Genomic DNA, 15,008 nt, shown 5'->3' on the forward strand with positions numbered 1-15,008 from the left:
AGCAGGAATTAATGGGGTATATTAAAGATGAGAGTCGTACACTCATAAACAGAGATCAGCGCTGATCCACTCTTCCACTTCTCCAGTGACATCAACTGCATCAGTCTTTCAGGCATAAGAGCTACCCATGTTTCACTGTGGGGCTTTCTGTTTGTGTCTTACAAGGATAAAAACACAAGCCTAGGTCTAAAACAAGTCTAATCACTAATTCTAAGTCTAATTGGATACCTTGATGTTCAACACACTGCTGATATGCAGGAGTCATATAGGCCTAATCCCTATTTAGGGTAGATATCAAAACTTGCAGAGTGGGAAGAACAACTAACATTGCATTTCACATTAAAAATAATGAAATTCAATCATAAGCGCAATCATATTCAAATATGAGTCCCTTGAAACAGCGATTAGTTAAAGGTGTGTTGTACGATGGTCTATGGTTTAAGAATGGTCTCACAGTGCCTCCCACTGGTGACTTAAGCAATACCTACAAATGGTGTTGATTTAGTTTTTCCCCAGAAATGTGTTCAACTTCATTTTAGAGCCTGTCATTTTACGTGAACACAAAAAAAGGTGATGTAATGTAAAGCAAGTTTGAGTGAAGGAGAGAAATCAATTTTTTACCCATAAACATCTACAGTGTATGAAAAAAGACCTTGTCCAACACACTAAAACAGATTCTTAATTTGTCACTATATTATGTGATTCTTATTGAATTATTTCACCATACATTAAGTAGCCCATAACAGTGCAGGGGAACTACAAAGCGCCTAATGGTTTAAATGGAGAACTAAGAGATCCTCAGCAATGGCACAATATTGAAGATGTTTTATGCCCTTTCAATTCATAATCTAAAACAACTATTTCTAGGTCTAATAGTCATCTACTGGGAGAGGATTGAAGACAGTCTGCAACAAAGCACTGTGATGGAGGCTTTTTTTTTTCAACAGGTTTGACATGGGGATCCCAAGCCAGTTAGCCACCCCACAGCTCTGCAGGGGAACCTAGTGACACCCCCCACCCGCACCTCCACCCCAGCCTATCTAGGTTATATATCACATCCAGCACACCAGGGTCGACACCACAGCCCCGTCCCTCCACCCCAACCTTGCCCACCCGGTCTGCTTTCAACACCGTCCAGCCCCTCCTGCTTGGGGAGAAGCTCAGAGCCATGCAGCCAGAACAGAGTGTTGTTCCCCAGGGAACAGCACTGTCACCTCTCCACTCCACTCTGAGTCACACCTCCAGAGGTTTTCGGATGACTCCTCCATTGTGGGGTGCATCAGTGAGGGTAATGAGGAGTAGTACAGGAGTCTGGTGGTGAGCTTTAGTGCAAGGAGCTGTTAATGTGAATATGAGCACATTTTTGCACATCCTGTAATTTTCCTTTTACTCTTATATAGCACACATACATAAGAGAGAGAGAGAGAGAGAGCGAGAGAGAGAGAGAGATCTTCTCACCTTTTTCATAATGCACAAATTTCACATTGTATTCTCAGTAAGTTCTGCTACCACTGATACTACTACTGTTACTGTAATACTGGAATCCATACTTTTTTTGGGGAGATTTTAATTCACACATTACTGCTTAATAGCCTACATCAGTGTTGGAATTGTCAGTTGTGTATGTTTATATAACCCCTCTTGTCCTTTGATGTATCCTATTACTTGCTGCAATAGGCCAATTTCCCCACAACGATCATTAAAGTTCCATCTAATCTAATCAAATCTAAATGTTGAGCAGGCTGGCTGTGTAAATAGGGGAGGGCAGGGATGGAAGTAATCCTGTGGAAAAGTAGCACACAAATGAGAAACAAGCCACAAAGCTGCAATTCACTGAGCTCATTTATATTTGTGTTAAAGGTGAACCTTATAATTTATGTTCAAAGCAAACAAAATTTTACAGCATTCAGGGCTGACTCAAGGCATGCTGATCATATTTTGCACTTGGGAGTCCAAAGCAATTAGGAGATTTTTGTATGTGTGTGGCCTGCAGGGATTTGATTGAAATCCAGTTGGTTGTGCAACCTACCAAGGAAACAGGCATTTACATGGGCAAACTAGTGCACAAAACAAAACAATTATGGAATCAGACATCAATCAGACTCTATCACAAATTTGAGTAGCATTTCCAGGGGTTATACAGGAACACCTGCCTGCGGGAACCCTGTTCTTGTCTAAACACTGCATTTTATGGGATTGATAGATGTTGCTTGGCTCACAGCAGAGGTGCAGTAGCTCCTGTTGACTTTCCCACAATTCAACCTCTTTGTAGGCCAAGTCTGATTATTTCAGTCAGCACTTTTTATTCATATTGTTGTGTAATCAACTTTATTGTCACGTTAGCCAATCAAAGGCCAGCTCTAACCTGTAATACGACATTAGGATTGATATTCAAAGCGGTTTCTACCCTCTTGAAAGTGTGGTTAATCGCTCCCAGATGACAGGGATGGATAAATCCCAGGAATGGTAGTCGAGCGCAGATGAGGATCGGGGTTAGATGGAATATGGCTCTCTCCAGAGGTTTGAGATGCTGTCAAAGGGTTTTCTCTTGGATACCTGTGCTTATAATAACCTCCGTGGTGCTGTGGTCATACTACGCCTATGTATTTGAGCTATGTTTGTGTAAGTATGAGAAGCTGTGTTTTGATTTTGATTTTGATCGTCTGTCGACATCGCAGACTGCCGCAAGCAGTGTTGACAAAAAATATCGTTAACGTTACAGACAGCACAGAAGCTAGCAGTTAGCAACCTGGGCAGTGTTTTAGGCTGTGAGCTTTTATTTAGGGAACGTTACAATTACCTTTTTTTTTTAAGTGACATTGAATTGTAACTTTCCATGTCATATACATGTCATAACGTAAACTATGTACTTAATACAAAGACAGTGGCCATTGTTGTGTCTCTTATAACCTGTCAGTCACTTAGTAGTGCTAGGTTAGCCGGTTCCTCTTTTAATCTGTCTAACATTAGCTATAACGTCAACAGTTAGATACAACATTACCGTACTGTTGCTACTCCCTGGCATCAGGCCTGTTATGTTATCATGCTGTATTCTTGTTTTTACAGTTACACTCACCAACACTTTGGAAAAAGGTGAGCTCTCCTCTCATATTTGTACTGCATGTATTTGTTCGCTGCTAAACAGCACATTAAGTTTACTTCATGGGCGTCATGTAAAGCAGTGTGACTGATGTTATTCTGTGCTTGCAGTGGCCTATCTACTGGTGTTTCATGTTTGCTTTGTGATGTTCTCCTGGACCTACTGGAAGTCCATCTTCACCCCACCTGCATCACCGTGCAAAAAGGTAGCCCATGCCTTTTAACACGAGTCACAGGCTGAGGTTTGAACATAATGATGTTGTATTGTAAACTAGTATAATAGAGTGAATTACAAAGTGTATCTGTAGTTTATGAGAAGTCTGTTGTGTTGATCATGACGCATGCTTGCTGCCCCAGTTTCAGCTGTCATACTCGGACAAGGAGAGATATGAGATGGAAGAGAGGCCGGATGCTCAGAAACAAATCCTGGTTGAGATTGCAAAGAAACTGCCCATCTTCTCTCGAGCTCAATCTGGAGGTAAAGCACTGCTTTTTTCTGTAACCTATTGTTTTGCCCTGCGGGAATAAGATTAAGTCTAATTATGCAGTTTGCTACAGCACTGCTCACTTGCCTGCCATATCTGAAAACCAGTGAGGTGAAAAGCCAGGCCTCAGCCACAGTTCATCAACTTGCACATAATCTGTGTGTGTTGAAAACGAAGAAGCTAGGGAAATTAGCCGTGTGTGTGCGCTTCTGAGCATCCCCATCCAGAGTAATCAGTCACTGTATCTGTTTCATTAGCGCTGATAGCTCAGGCTAAGTTCTAGGCTGCAGGAAGTGAGTGAAGGGTAAGCTCGGCTCAAATGTCTGTTCTCTCAACTGGTCATCCTCTTGTCTCTAGCTATCAGGTTCTGCGACCGCTGCCAGGTACTGAAGCCTGACCGCTGTCACCACTGCTCTGTTTGTGAAACGTAAGTCAGCCTTTCCTCTCCAATCCATTCATCTAGAGAGATTGCCCCAGGCAAGAAGATATTTGTTGGCCGGAGACTGTTGTGATAATTAGAAGGTGTTGCTTAGTAGGCACACAATCTGTTAGACGGAAAGGCTTAATGATGTTCAATCAGAGCAGCGGTGTAACTTGTACCAAGAGGCATCAGCAGGCTGCCGTCAGACTGCATATGAAGATGGTTGTACTGAAAGTTAGACTGAAAAACAAATGACTGACAAAGTGCAGTAGGAGTTTTATGATGTCTTTAGTATCAAAATATTAAGGTTTTTTATGTGTAAAAACCAGCTAATTATACTGTCAACATTGTATACTTTCTATTTAGACACAAAGGAATATTTTGTGACATAAGGGTATGTATAATGAAACAAGTGTTTGAAGTTTTATTTTGGTCTGATACCTCTGTCATTTTTCAGATGTGTCTTGAAGATGGACCATCACTGTCCATGGTAAGTGTGTGTTTGTTTTACTTGTGTTTTCCTTTTATAAGGAATTCATGTATATTAGTTTTGTTCTGACATTTCTTCTTCTTTTAGGGTGAACAACTGCGTGGGCTTTTCCAACTACAAGTTTTTCCTGCTTTTCCTCTCCTACTCCATGCTGTACTGCATATTCATTGCAGCCACAGTCTTTCAGTATTTTCTCAAGTTCTGGGTGGTGAGTGTCACTAGTCTCATCATCACTCATGTTTCGAGGTCTTGTGACTCAGTATCACAAGTTTGAGATTTGTGTATTCAGCAGTATGGGTGAACCTAGACCTCTGTCATAGATTATGCCGTTTTCAAGCCCATCATCATTTCTCAGGTTTCTGGTTCTCCTGTTTCTCTCTCCCAGGGGGACTTGCCAAATGGGCCTGCAAAGTTCCATGTCCTCTTCCTCATGTTTGTGGCGCTCATGTTCTTTGTCAGTCTCATGTTCCTCTTTGGCTACCACTGCTGGTTGGTGGCCAAGAACAGGTCCACTTTAGGTAAGGGTTTACATATTTATCGGAATACCCGTTAGATTCCTCTCATCAAATTTCACTCAGACTCCTCTCTCTCTTGCTGCTTAAACAGTGGCGGTACCAAGTGCCAGGGGAAGTATCTACAGGAGTTGCTTTATGTTATGAATTTAGGTCCTTTGTAAAAATATATCTGTGTGGAGAATGAAAGTAAAATAACATATTCTGACCCAGATTTGTGTTCTTCCTCTCTCAGAGGCCTTCTCAGCTCCAGTTTTTGTCGGTGGTCCGGACAGAAATGGCTTCAATGTTGGCATTCGCAGAAACCTGCAGCAGGTATTTGGAGAGGACAGGAGGCTGTGGTTCATCCCCGTCTTCACAAGGTGAGTTTGCAGTCAAGGGACAGCAAATAATACACATAATTACCCTGGTTTTCCTCCTCCTCCTCCTCCTGATCTTATTCATTCTTCATTGGTGACTGCTAACTTGATATTTTTAAAAGCACCTGTTCCTGTTTTCAAGACTAGACTACTGTAATACCCTGATCACATGCCTCAACCAAGCTGCTTTGGCTTGGGGACAGAATGCAGAATGCAGCAGCCAGACTCTTAAGTCTAGTCGTCAGTCCCATATAACGCCTGTTGTTGCCTCCTTGCACTGGCTGCCAGTGAAGTATTTAATTGATTTTAAGATTCTCTTGATTACTTTTAAGGCTTTGCATGGCCTGGCTTCAGGCATACATGACTGAGCTGTATTTATGTTTGTATGCATCTATTGCATGCTTGTATGTTTGTGTGTATTCTTATTGTTTCTACTTTGAAGCGCTTTGCAATGCTGTGTTTAAAAAAGTGCTATATAAATAAATTTCAGTTCAGACTTTATGTCCTGTAAAGGAAATTTGGTTTGCAGAAAGGTTTTACAATAGAAACACAGAATAGACACAACTAAAATACAATAAAACATAACAAAAACACAATAAAAGCACATTTAAAAACATACAATATGGACAAACATTGGCTGATAACATGAGACAGGTAGCCAATAGTTGGATACAGTGCAATAAAGGATATGGTGCAATAAAAAGTTGATCATTAGTGCAAAATACAAAATTATTGTATTGGAGCTAAGTTGGGAATGAAAAATAGAAGGAGGAACTGAATAAATGGTTGGGACTTGGAAAGTCTTTGTTCCTTAACTAGCTTCCTTCTTTTGTGCAATGTATTTCTCAGCCAAGGGAACGGCCACTACTTCCCCCTGAAGAACCTGAGTGAATCCCAGAATCCCCTATTAGCTAATGAGGAGATGTGGGAGGAGTCAGATGATTGCTCTGAGGAAGGCAGCTTGGGTGAGTCACTTTAGATTTGTCACATGTACACTTACAGCATTATTACAGAGTATTTTCCAGTTGCTTTTTGTGGTTCCCAGATTACAAATGACTTTTCAATATCAGAAACTTTTGATAAAATACTAGGCGGTGAGATTTGTGCCACCAGACAACTGAGTTTGAATTATGTGTTCTGAATTTGTATGTGATCAGTGAAATTGAATCGTGGCATTTGAATCAGAATTTTTTCTTGGGGCTTCTGTGGTTCTGTCTGCAAGCAACTGCTTAACAAAATTTTGAAACTGTTGAACTGTTCAATAATGAAATACTGAACTTAATACAAGTTCAAATTTTAACAAGTGGCACTTAAGCTGCCTAATGTCCCGCCATAATCACCATATATGAAACATAACATAAGATAATTAATAAGAAAATATTTATGTGTCAATATACTTGTCTTCACATAACATATGAGTGGTATTAATATGAACTCTGTATCTTTAAGCATTAAAGGATAGCTTTGGTGTAATTTTAGTTTTTCCTATCGCCATTATTGCCCATGAAAAGCAGAAGCTACTTCTGTCTGTTCTGCTGCAGGTTTGCCTTTCCTCCCAGAAGTCTTGGGCTCCTGTTGTTTTCAAAGATGCATTATAAACAGCTTGCAGAGACAAGTTGCTGCATTTGCCTAATGTAGTACATCATGTTGAACAGCACATGTATTGCAGTTTTTCCTAACATGACTTTATCATGCAGCTAATTATTGTGTTTAATGGCACCGTTACTTCGCACTGTAACACGCACTGTTACCTCTGCCAGCAGTGAAGAGGCAAAACAAAACTTAAGGCAGAGAGGGAGGCAGATATGCACAATGATCTCTTCACATGAAAATCTGGCAGAATGGAACTACTTTTGTTACAACTGCAATGATTGTGGCTTTATCAATTCATGTTAGGAACAAAATACAATATATGTGTTGTTTAAAATTATGTATTACGTTAGTCAAGGCAGCAGTATGTCTCAGTGAGCTGTTTTTAATGTATTTTTTTTTTAAACAATGGAAGCCTATGACTAACGGGTGGTTGGGCAAGCCTGCAGCAGGACAGACAGTAGCAGCTTCTGACTGTGGCATTAGGCCCTTTTCACATTCTGTCTCTCAATGCTTCTGCATTGAGAAACCGGTGCATTACAACTTCCTGTTTCCAGCTATGGCCTTCACTAAATTACTCCACAGCCTGCCCAAAATGTTATTTGTTACATTATGTATCTAGTGCTAGTAACCATTACAATTTAATTTCAATAAGTCGCAAAAAGAAACTTGCCACGGGAAGTTGGAATGCACCAGTTTAGCTGTTACCATGACAATGTGAAAAGGGCCTGTGGTTTAGACTTTACATTGGCAATAATGGTGATAGGAAAAAATAAAATTACATCGGTGTTATCCTTTAAGGAGTTATATTAGTTTCAAGAAAATCAGTTTTCCTCATTAATATGCAACTTTATGCAGCAAGTTACTCCAAAATCTCATCAGATCACCACCTCTTTTGGGAATACCTCTGGTGTGAGTATTTAGTTTCTATCATGTATTGTTGTTGAGTTATTGTGTTCACAAGAATGTGTCTACACACAGACAGACACAGACGCCACCATGACAACATAATGTCCCACAAAAATTCAGATTCAAATGCCAACATTCAGTTGCACAGATCACATACAAATCAGAACACATAATTCAAAGTCTGTTGTCAGATGGCACAAATCTCACCGTATAAAATACTGTTTGTGGAATTGTTCCAACCATAGTGCTCTACTACCATCTGGTGGTCGTCTGCAACATAACCGCTGTGTGAACTGTGTCAGTTACAACAAAAACTTGAGTGAGTCATTTGTATGCTCAATGTTCAGTGTTTTTTTGTGTTTTTCATTCCAGTTGATGACCGAGACCCCTCTGTTACCATAGAGTTGGAGGAATAGAGGAGGGGCGTGCTCAATCTATGGAACAATTTACAGTGGTACAGAGAGTGTAGATTCATGTGGCACACACTCTGTACCATGAGGCAAATGCATTCCGAGTCTTGTGGATGTTCAGAGACGCTGAAAGAATTCAAAAGGAAGCCAAACGTCTGGATGAAAAACCTGCAGTTGTTTGTCATTGCCACTACCCCGGTGTTTTAGTTAATCATGGAAAGAAGGAACCGGACGGACGACCGACAGCATCGGCCCTCCTGCACGGATGGATAAACGACAGTATCACTTTGATTTGGAAAAAAGGAAAAAACAAAAGCCTGTCAAACATCAGCTCACATACTCAAGAGACAAGTGTTGTTTACTATGGGTCTTACACTTCCCTCTGGTTGTTCATCTCAAGGCATTGGCCTCGGTGGGACTTATAAATGATTGTTCATTGGGAAGCTTCTGTCTGGCACTGTGCTCTTCATATATATATATATATGTATATATATATATATATATGAAGAGCACAGCATATATATGAAGAGCATATATATATGTGTGTGTGTGTATATATATATATATATATATATATATATATATATATATATATATATGTATGTATATATATATATGTGTATATATATATGTATATATATATATATATCTCTCTCTGTTCCAGTGTTGGGCTCTGAGTTTACAATGTTGCACCTCAGAGTTTGGTCTGTGCAGGGTGGGCTATCTAATTTCAGTTAACACCCATAACGAGGTCTCCTGTAGCAATACGGGAGACTGGGCTCAACCAGTCTCACAGCACATTAACAGAGGATTTCTTTTTTTTTGAATACCTGACTAAACCTGCGCCTTATCTGTTCCTGTGTTTTGGGAATCTTTTTTCCAAAAGAATGTATCCAGCGCCCCACACTGCGCCCTGTCTGTGCCAACATTTTGGGCACCTATTTTCAAAAGATCCTATCACAGGCTTTGATGATAGTCTGTCTCAGCAGTGATATTAGAGTAAGAATGCCATAGCCGATGTGCGATCAGACTGGCGGCAACAACAATAATAATAATAATAACAATAATAAATTTGTAGCTTTCAGTTCACAGCTACAGCTCATTATGTTTGAAAATTAACCTGAAATCTCACACAGTGTAATTTTCCAGCATGTTTGGTTGAGACGACATACCGCTGTGTGGGTGTGAAGTGACGGGACAGGCGAAGAGAAGCTTAAATTAGTCATAGGCACAAAATCACACTTCAGAGAGAGGGTATCTTTCTCTGAAAAGCTACCTGGAACTTAGAGAATCACGTTGGTCTTGTCTCCGTAAATCTCTTAAAATCTTTGTGGACATACATGCTTTGACCATTCCTGTTTTCTACAGATTAGGTAGTTCAAAGAGTTATATACAAGGTATTGATGACTGATCCTCATCCACTGGTTGGTAGAGGTCAATGTTCTTCTGCAATATGGTGTTTTGATTTTTTTTTTCTACCTGTGTTTATGTATTGTAAAGATTTTTAAAACCAATGAAATTAATTCTCCTCATTGAGATTGTTTGGTTACAAGAGTATTTACTCATGGGGTTTCAGCCAGTGTACTTTGTTGAAGACCAGCCTACAACACTGTAATTCAATAGACCCATCTATTCACTATAAGGGGAAAGTTAGGCCTATATCAAAACCTTTATGGTGGCGTTTGATCTACTTGACACTTTTGCTTCATTAGATCTGTTTTTCCACTATGTTGGGCAAGCCAAATCAAATGCTCCTCATGTCTGAAAAATTCATTCATATCATATCCTTTCATATCCTTTATTAATTACATTTTTATATTAATTTTATCTGTGACGTATGATTCAGTGTTTGAAAGCATGTGTAGAGAAATGAAGAAAGATGTGGATGTTGAGTGTTTCATGTGGTCTTGTGTCTATTTATTGATATGCTGTTCAGCTTTTTTCTGTGTACTGAGTTTACTGATTTGTCTGTATATTTTGCTCCATTATCATCATCAAGTGACACTTAAAATAACTATTGAAACAACCTGGACTTATCAAATATTTGGACATTTATTTAACATGGGTAAAGGACAAATCACACCCAATCCCTGTGTTGTACATGAGAAGTTTGCATACTGGAGTACAATATTGTTAGATTACACATGATGATCCCTCTTAAATGGTCTTTGTCAGAGTATGTGATTGTGGGTCTCCCTTTTTCAATACCTCTGGACCATCAAAAATACTGATACTGTTTCACTTGCTGTTCTGTCTGTTGACAAATATAAATTCTTTATTGATCCATCAGTGGATGTAACATGCAAAATAAAATTATCCAAGTCGAATTCTACATGTGGTTCAGCATTGTTTTGTTTCTATAGCATAAGTATACACAGCAAAAAAATAAATACGTTCAACCAGATTAATCGTTTTGTATCAGTTTAGGAGCCTTTGGAGATCAAGTAGCAGTTATTTGGCACAACAAGGACAACATGAGATACATTTAAATAAAGGTGACAAAATAAACTCAAGACAGTTCCTGTATCATGTTCCTCAAGTTGTCCTCGGTTTAGTCCGTGCCGAAGTACCTCTGTCCAAAATGTGTTGGGGCCACTGGATGCACCTCTGTGGTCAGGATGGTGATGTCTGGGAACTCCTGGATGATAGATTTGGCTCCTAGGAGAAAAATAAATGCTATTACATACTGAATGGAGTTCTTATGGTGTCCTAAAAGCCTAAAGGACTACTGATACTGATAGGTGAGAAAGGGATTAGTTAAAGGAGTGGTTGAAAGCGAACTGTGCATTCACGTCTACTAATTTTCTCTGATCAGGAGAAATTTCTAATGATTTTAACAATAGCTGCTTTGTTTACTCATTTGTCACCATGGAAATGATGCACTCTTGTTGAACTACTGAGTGAGAGTGCCCATCAATAGCTTTGTACTAGCATTGCTATATTTCTTGCCTATTGTACAGCACAATTGGCGTTACAGCTACCAATCAACTAGCTCAGATTGGCCATCGAATAGCAGCATGGCCATGTGGTTGCCAGTGGTATGAAGACATGACACACTGGGTACAGGATGGGGGGAGGAGATTGGAGACTAAATTGGTGATGAGTTGCAGTTGCAGGGAGCTGGGTGTAGCAGTATACCATGAGGTGTGGAGAAGAGGCTGAGGAGGATAATGTGTCTGGGCTGGACACCATGCTCGATCAGCACCCTCACTGCCTCAATCACAGTGTTCCCGGTACCTACGACAGACGCACAGAAAGCACATGATTAGACGTTTCACTTCACATTCCACTGGTCAGATTCTGCTGAAACTCTCTCAGTCCATTAAGAACACATCTCCTGTTTTACAGACCTGACAAGCATCAATCAGTAATCTACCAACATTTCAACGTCACAGTCAAGCTGAAGCCATCAAAATCAAAAGGCATCACATTAGTGTGCAGTGTCCGAAATTAACTTTTTGACTAACCTGCCAAGGCCTGGTAAACTATAAAAATGTACCTGCCAAGATTTTTTTTACCAGAATATACTTTTTTCATAAGAATATATTAATAATATAATATATAATAATATAATAATAATATAATATATAATAATAATATAATATATCATATTAATATAATACTGCTACTACTACTACAAATAATAACATTATTAATAATAAATCACCCTGTCTGTTTCCAGTGCCATTTCATGCATAGAATCAGGAACCGTGAGTTAATTTAAAACTTGCTCACTTATACAATGGATCAAGTTCATAAATCATCAGGAAATGTAACAGAATTCAAATTAAGCAAATTGATATTTGACCATATATAACCAAGGCATTCAAATGTTACTGTCTCAAAAAGTTACCGACCAGTGTGGTGGGTGACCCTTAATGATTTATCCACCAAAGACAAATTTTACCAGCATTCTGTGCTTGGCAGGTGTTAATTTCAGACCCTGTTAACGTGCATCATTGTAACCACATGTCCTATCACTCAGACATGATAAAACATTCCTTCAACCAGGTTTCATTACCATATTTTTTTTTTTTTTTTTTTTTGATTGGGAGCAGAAGAAAATGCTGCTGCTTTGTGACATGGGGACGCCATGGCTATTAGGAAACTATTTCTGTAGACCTTCATTATGCTATTCAGCAGCTTGGTGGCCATCTCACAGGCAGTGTATAATTTCCTCTTGAGAGCTATAATTATCAGAAGAGAGTGAATGGGCCTGTATGATGTGGAAATGTAGAGCTGGTGGAGAAGGTCAGCTAAAAGGAAATTTTAAAAAAATAAATAAAAAAAATACAAAAATAAACCCGTTTTTACATCTGCAGAAGAAAATATATAACTCGTGTCATTTATGTGCTGCTGGAGGAGGTGAACAGTTTTGAATCATCAGTGGGCTGAGCTCCGGCACAGGGCAGTGTGCTCAGTGTGGAGTCCGTCACTTACTGAGGATGGGGTACATGAGCAGCACTTTTCTCCTGTACACATCTGGGGGGAACTTGGCATAGTAGACTTTGGCTTTCTGTGTCTCCTCGTCACTTTGGATGAGGATCTTGCCAATGCGGATGGACCGGCAGCAGTCCCTGAGACCCTGCTCCATGGCCTCACCTGTGGGGAGACACACAGCAGGCTTTCTTCCCTTATGATCCTTAAAGTCACTCTGAAATGAAAAATGGCTTTTTTGCTCATTCTAACTATCATATCATACACCTATTTGACAATTTATGCCAAAAAAAAAACATGACAAGAAAATTATTTTATTGCATTTCTATATCAAAATCTCATTACTTTCACTTCATTGAAAAAGGAAAATCTTTAGTGGTGACTTCATTGTGTACCAGGAGATGTACCCTGACTGATATCCCATTGGTTTACACTTTCGAATGATTCCTCCACACGTTATGTCCCAACCCCAATATCCTGTTTCAACCTCAATCCAATTTCAATCCTGTTACTGCCTTCCCACTGGCCTGGATAGAGTGTTTGAGGTATATTGTGTGTCCAACAGGCCTACTTTCTTGAATTCTCTTCCCTAACATAACTGTCACAAAAGGTAGAACGGGTTTTGCAATAACTGCATTAATACAACTACAATAACATTATGTAATGTCTCATTAAATCTGAGTGAGAGAGGACAAGAAAGGAAAACCAGGACTTCAACCTACTGAGATGCTTTCAGAGAACATGTAAAAGTATGAAGTATCTGTCTCAATTGCGCCATGTGACAGGTTCTTACTGTACCGCTTAGTTTTCAAAAGATCTATCAATTTTACTGAGAGAAAAGGGACTGACTGCTGGCAGAAAGGGTATGATCCAGCACACACAATGGCCTGGCCTTGTGAATAAGGGCAGAGCAGAATGTATGTAGGAGTGCACAGTCTGCACAAAGCGCATATGCCTGGAAGACATAATACATGCTCTTACAAAGGAGAGACTCTAATTTGGTAGGTGTGCTATGACAGGTTCTCCTTATCCTTTGACTTACCACTCCTCATAATGCTGACTCCACAGTTGCCTCTTTCAAACTTGACACCTTCATACTTGTACCCTGGGGGTAAAAACGAAACAGGAACAGTCAAAATGCAGCTCTTCTGAACAATCCCACTCAGTCATAAATGTTGGCTGTAAAATATTGGAGAAAGCCCTGCTCTTATTTTTGCATAGTAGTCATTGTAATTAATTTGTTCAATCTCACATGCTGGAGCTCAGATCCTGTGTCCACCCTGTCCTTTTAAACCCCAACACTGAATTTGTTACTCGAGGAAGAGATCCTCACCTGTTGGTGTGGTCACAGTGCACTCTGAGTAGGGGAGCTGATTCAAACCCTCTTCAACCACTAGCCTGATCTGTTGATGGAGAGACAATGAAGCACTACATAGCTCAAAAACAGACACACAGTTTGTGCAGTGATTAAGTCATGATCTTACCAGTCGGTCAGCACAAAACACAAAATCTCCTCTGCTGGTGGTCCTGAAAATGGGAATAAAACTTGGGATTATCGAGATTTGATTTCCTAGTTTATAATGCACTTTATTTACCCTATGGATAATGCTTAATTGTATCCAGCGGGACATCAACAGACACACAGCTCAGTCAAAAGGCAGCCAGCAGCAAGTATGATATGTGTACAGATGGCGGAGTAGGGACTCACTTGTCTCTGATTATAGTCTGTAATTCACGAATCTGGTCGTTCAGAGGGAGCAGTTTAAGCTGAGGTCCCAAAACATCTTGGTTTACGGACTGTATGCTGACATCAGCTGCTTCAGAGTTGGACACCACTGCAGCGACACTGCTGCTGCTGCTGTTTGCAAACCGAACTTGCTTCATGGGGTGCTCTTGGCCACTGTTGACATTGTTCAGTTGTTGATTGTGGCATGGCATCCTGAGTACACTGTGGCGGTAACACAAAACAATCAACGCTTTTCTTTGAAAAGTGTGTAAAAGTGAAAAGCTAACGCTATTTCTTCGTCGTACGCCCACTGACCTGCTGTCTGACAAAGAGGACCAGCCAGGCAACGTGTTCTTCCTTAGCTTTGGTTCCCGATTCGAAGTCGAGTGCAATTTCCCAGTCACACGGCTATCACGTGTAAATAATAAATTAGGGTCACCTTCACAAACTAAAATATACCCAATCACGCCCGGTCAATATCAAACAAAAGACTGATATTTTACAGGAATATATCCAGCAGTAGCTCGTTAGCTAGCTGTGACTCTGACAGCGCTGTTGAAACCGGAAATG

General features: G+C 40.0%; 2 protein-coding genes across 3 annotated transcripts; one reads left to right on the forward strand and one right to left on the reverse strand.

Annotated features, from left to right (window-relative positions):
* Window positions 1–2,480: 2,480 nt before the first annotated feature.
* Window positions 2,481–8,760, forward strand: zdhhc15b (zinc finger DHHC-type palmitoyltransferase 15b). The gene is made up of 11 exons (XM_071525005.1): window positions 2,481–2,622; window positions 3,067–3,093; window positions 3,211–3,305; window positions 3,457–3,577; window positions 3,942–4,011; window positions 4,463–4,495; window positions 4,583–4,703; window positions 4,881–5,013; window positions 5,243–5,369; window positions 6,216–6,331; window positions 8,238–8,760. Exons 1-11 carry the CDS (start codon window positions 2,481–2,483, stop codon window positions 8,279–8,281), a joined length of 1,029 nt encoding a protein of 342 aa, XP_071381106.1. The 3' UTR covers window positions 8,282–8,760.
* Window positions 8,761–8,939: 179 nt separating this feature from the next.
* uprt (uracil phosphoribosyltransferase (FUR1) homolog (S. cerevisiae)) lies at window positions 8,940–14,989 on the reverse strand. Of its 2 annotated transcripts, none has more exons than XM_071524754.1 (8): window positions 14,754–14,989; window positions 14,421–14,612; window positions 14,197–14,239; window positions 14,046–14,115; window positions 13,755–13,817; window positions 12,716–12,877; window positions 11,414–11,512; window positions 8,940–10,933 (listed from the first exon to the last, which is right to left on the reverse strand). In XM_071524754.1, the coding sequence occupies exons 2-8, from the start codon at window positions 14,594–14,596 to the stop codon at window positions 10,827–10,829; spliced, it is 720 nt and encodes a 239-aa protein (XP_071380855.1). In that variant the 5' UTR covers window positions 14,597–14,612; window positions 14,754–14,989; the 3' UTR covers window positions 8,940–10,826. The 2 variants fall into 2 exon arrangements, with proteins under 2 accessions (XP_071380855.1, XP_071380847.1); XM_071524746.1 differs by having other exon boundaries at window positions 14,421–14,660.
* Window positions 14,990–15,008: the final 19 nt, after the last annotated feature.

Source organism: Centroberyx affinis, unplaced genomic scaffold (genome assembly GCF_046629955.1).
Source record: "Centroberyx affinis isolate AG114_WGS23_722 - 3 ecotype Tasmania unplaced genomic scaffold, CSIRO-AGI_Caff_v1 ptg000108l_1, whole genome shotgun sequence".
Taxonomy (NCBI): domain Eukaryota; kingdom Metazoa; phylum Chordata; class Actinopteri; order Beryciformes; family Berycidae; genus Centroberyx; species Centroberyx affinis.

Excerpts from the sequence above, each read along its gene's own strand:
- uprt (XM_071524746.1), bottom strand. The coding sequence starts at position 14,650 with ATGCCATGCCACAATCAACAACTGAACAATGTCAACAGTGGCCAAGAG. Across the intron at positions 14,116-14,196 it reads TGTTTTGTGCTGACCGACTG|ATCAGGCTAGTGGTTGAAGA; the intron begins GTAAGATCATGA and ends CTCCATCAACAG. Across the intron at positions 11,513-12,715 it reads GCTCATGTACCCCATCCTCA|GTACCGGGAACACTGTGATT; the intron begins GTAAGTGACGGA and ends CGTCTGTCGTAG.
- zdhhc15b (XM_071525005.1), top strand. The coding sequence starts at position 2,481 with ATGAGGATCGGGGTTAGATGGAATATGGCTCTCTCCAGAGGTTTGAGA. Across the intron at positions 2,623-3,066 it reads TGTATTTGAGCTATGTTTGT|TTACACTCACCAACACTTTG; the intron begins GTAAGTATGAGA and ends TTGTTTTTACAG. Across the intron at positions 4,704-4,880 it reads ATTTTCTCAAGTTCTGGGTG|GGGGACTTGCCAAATGGGCC; the intron begins GTGAGTGTCACT and ends TCTCTCTCCCAG.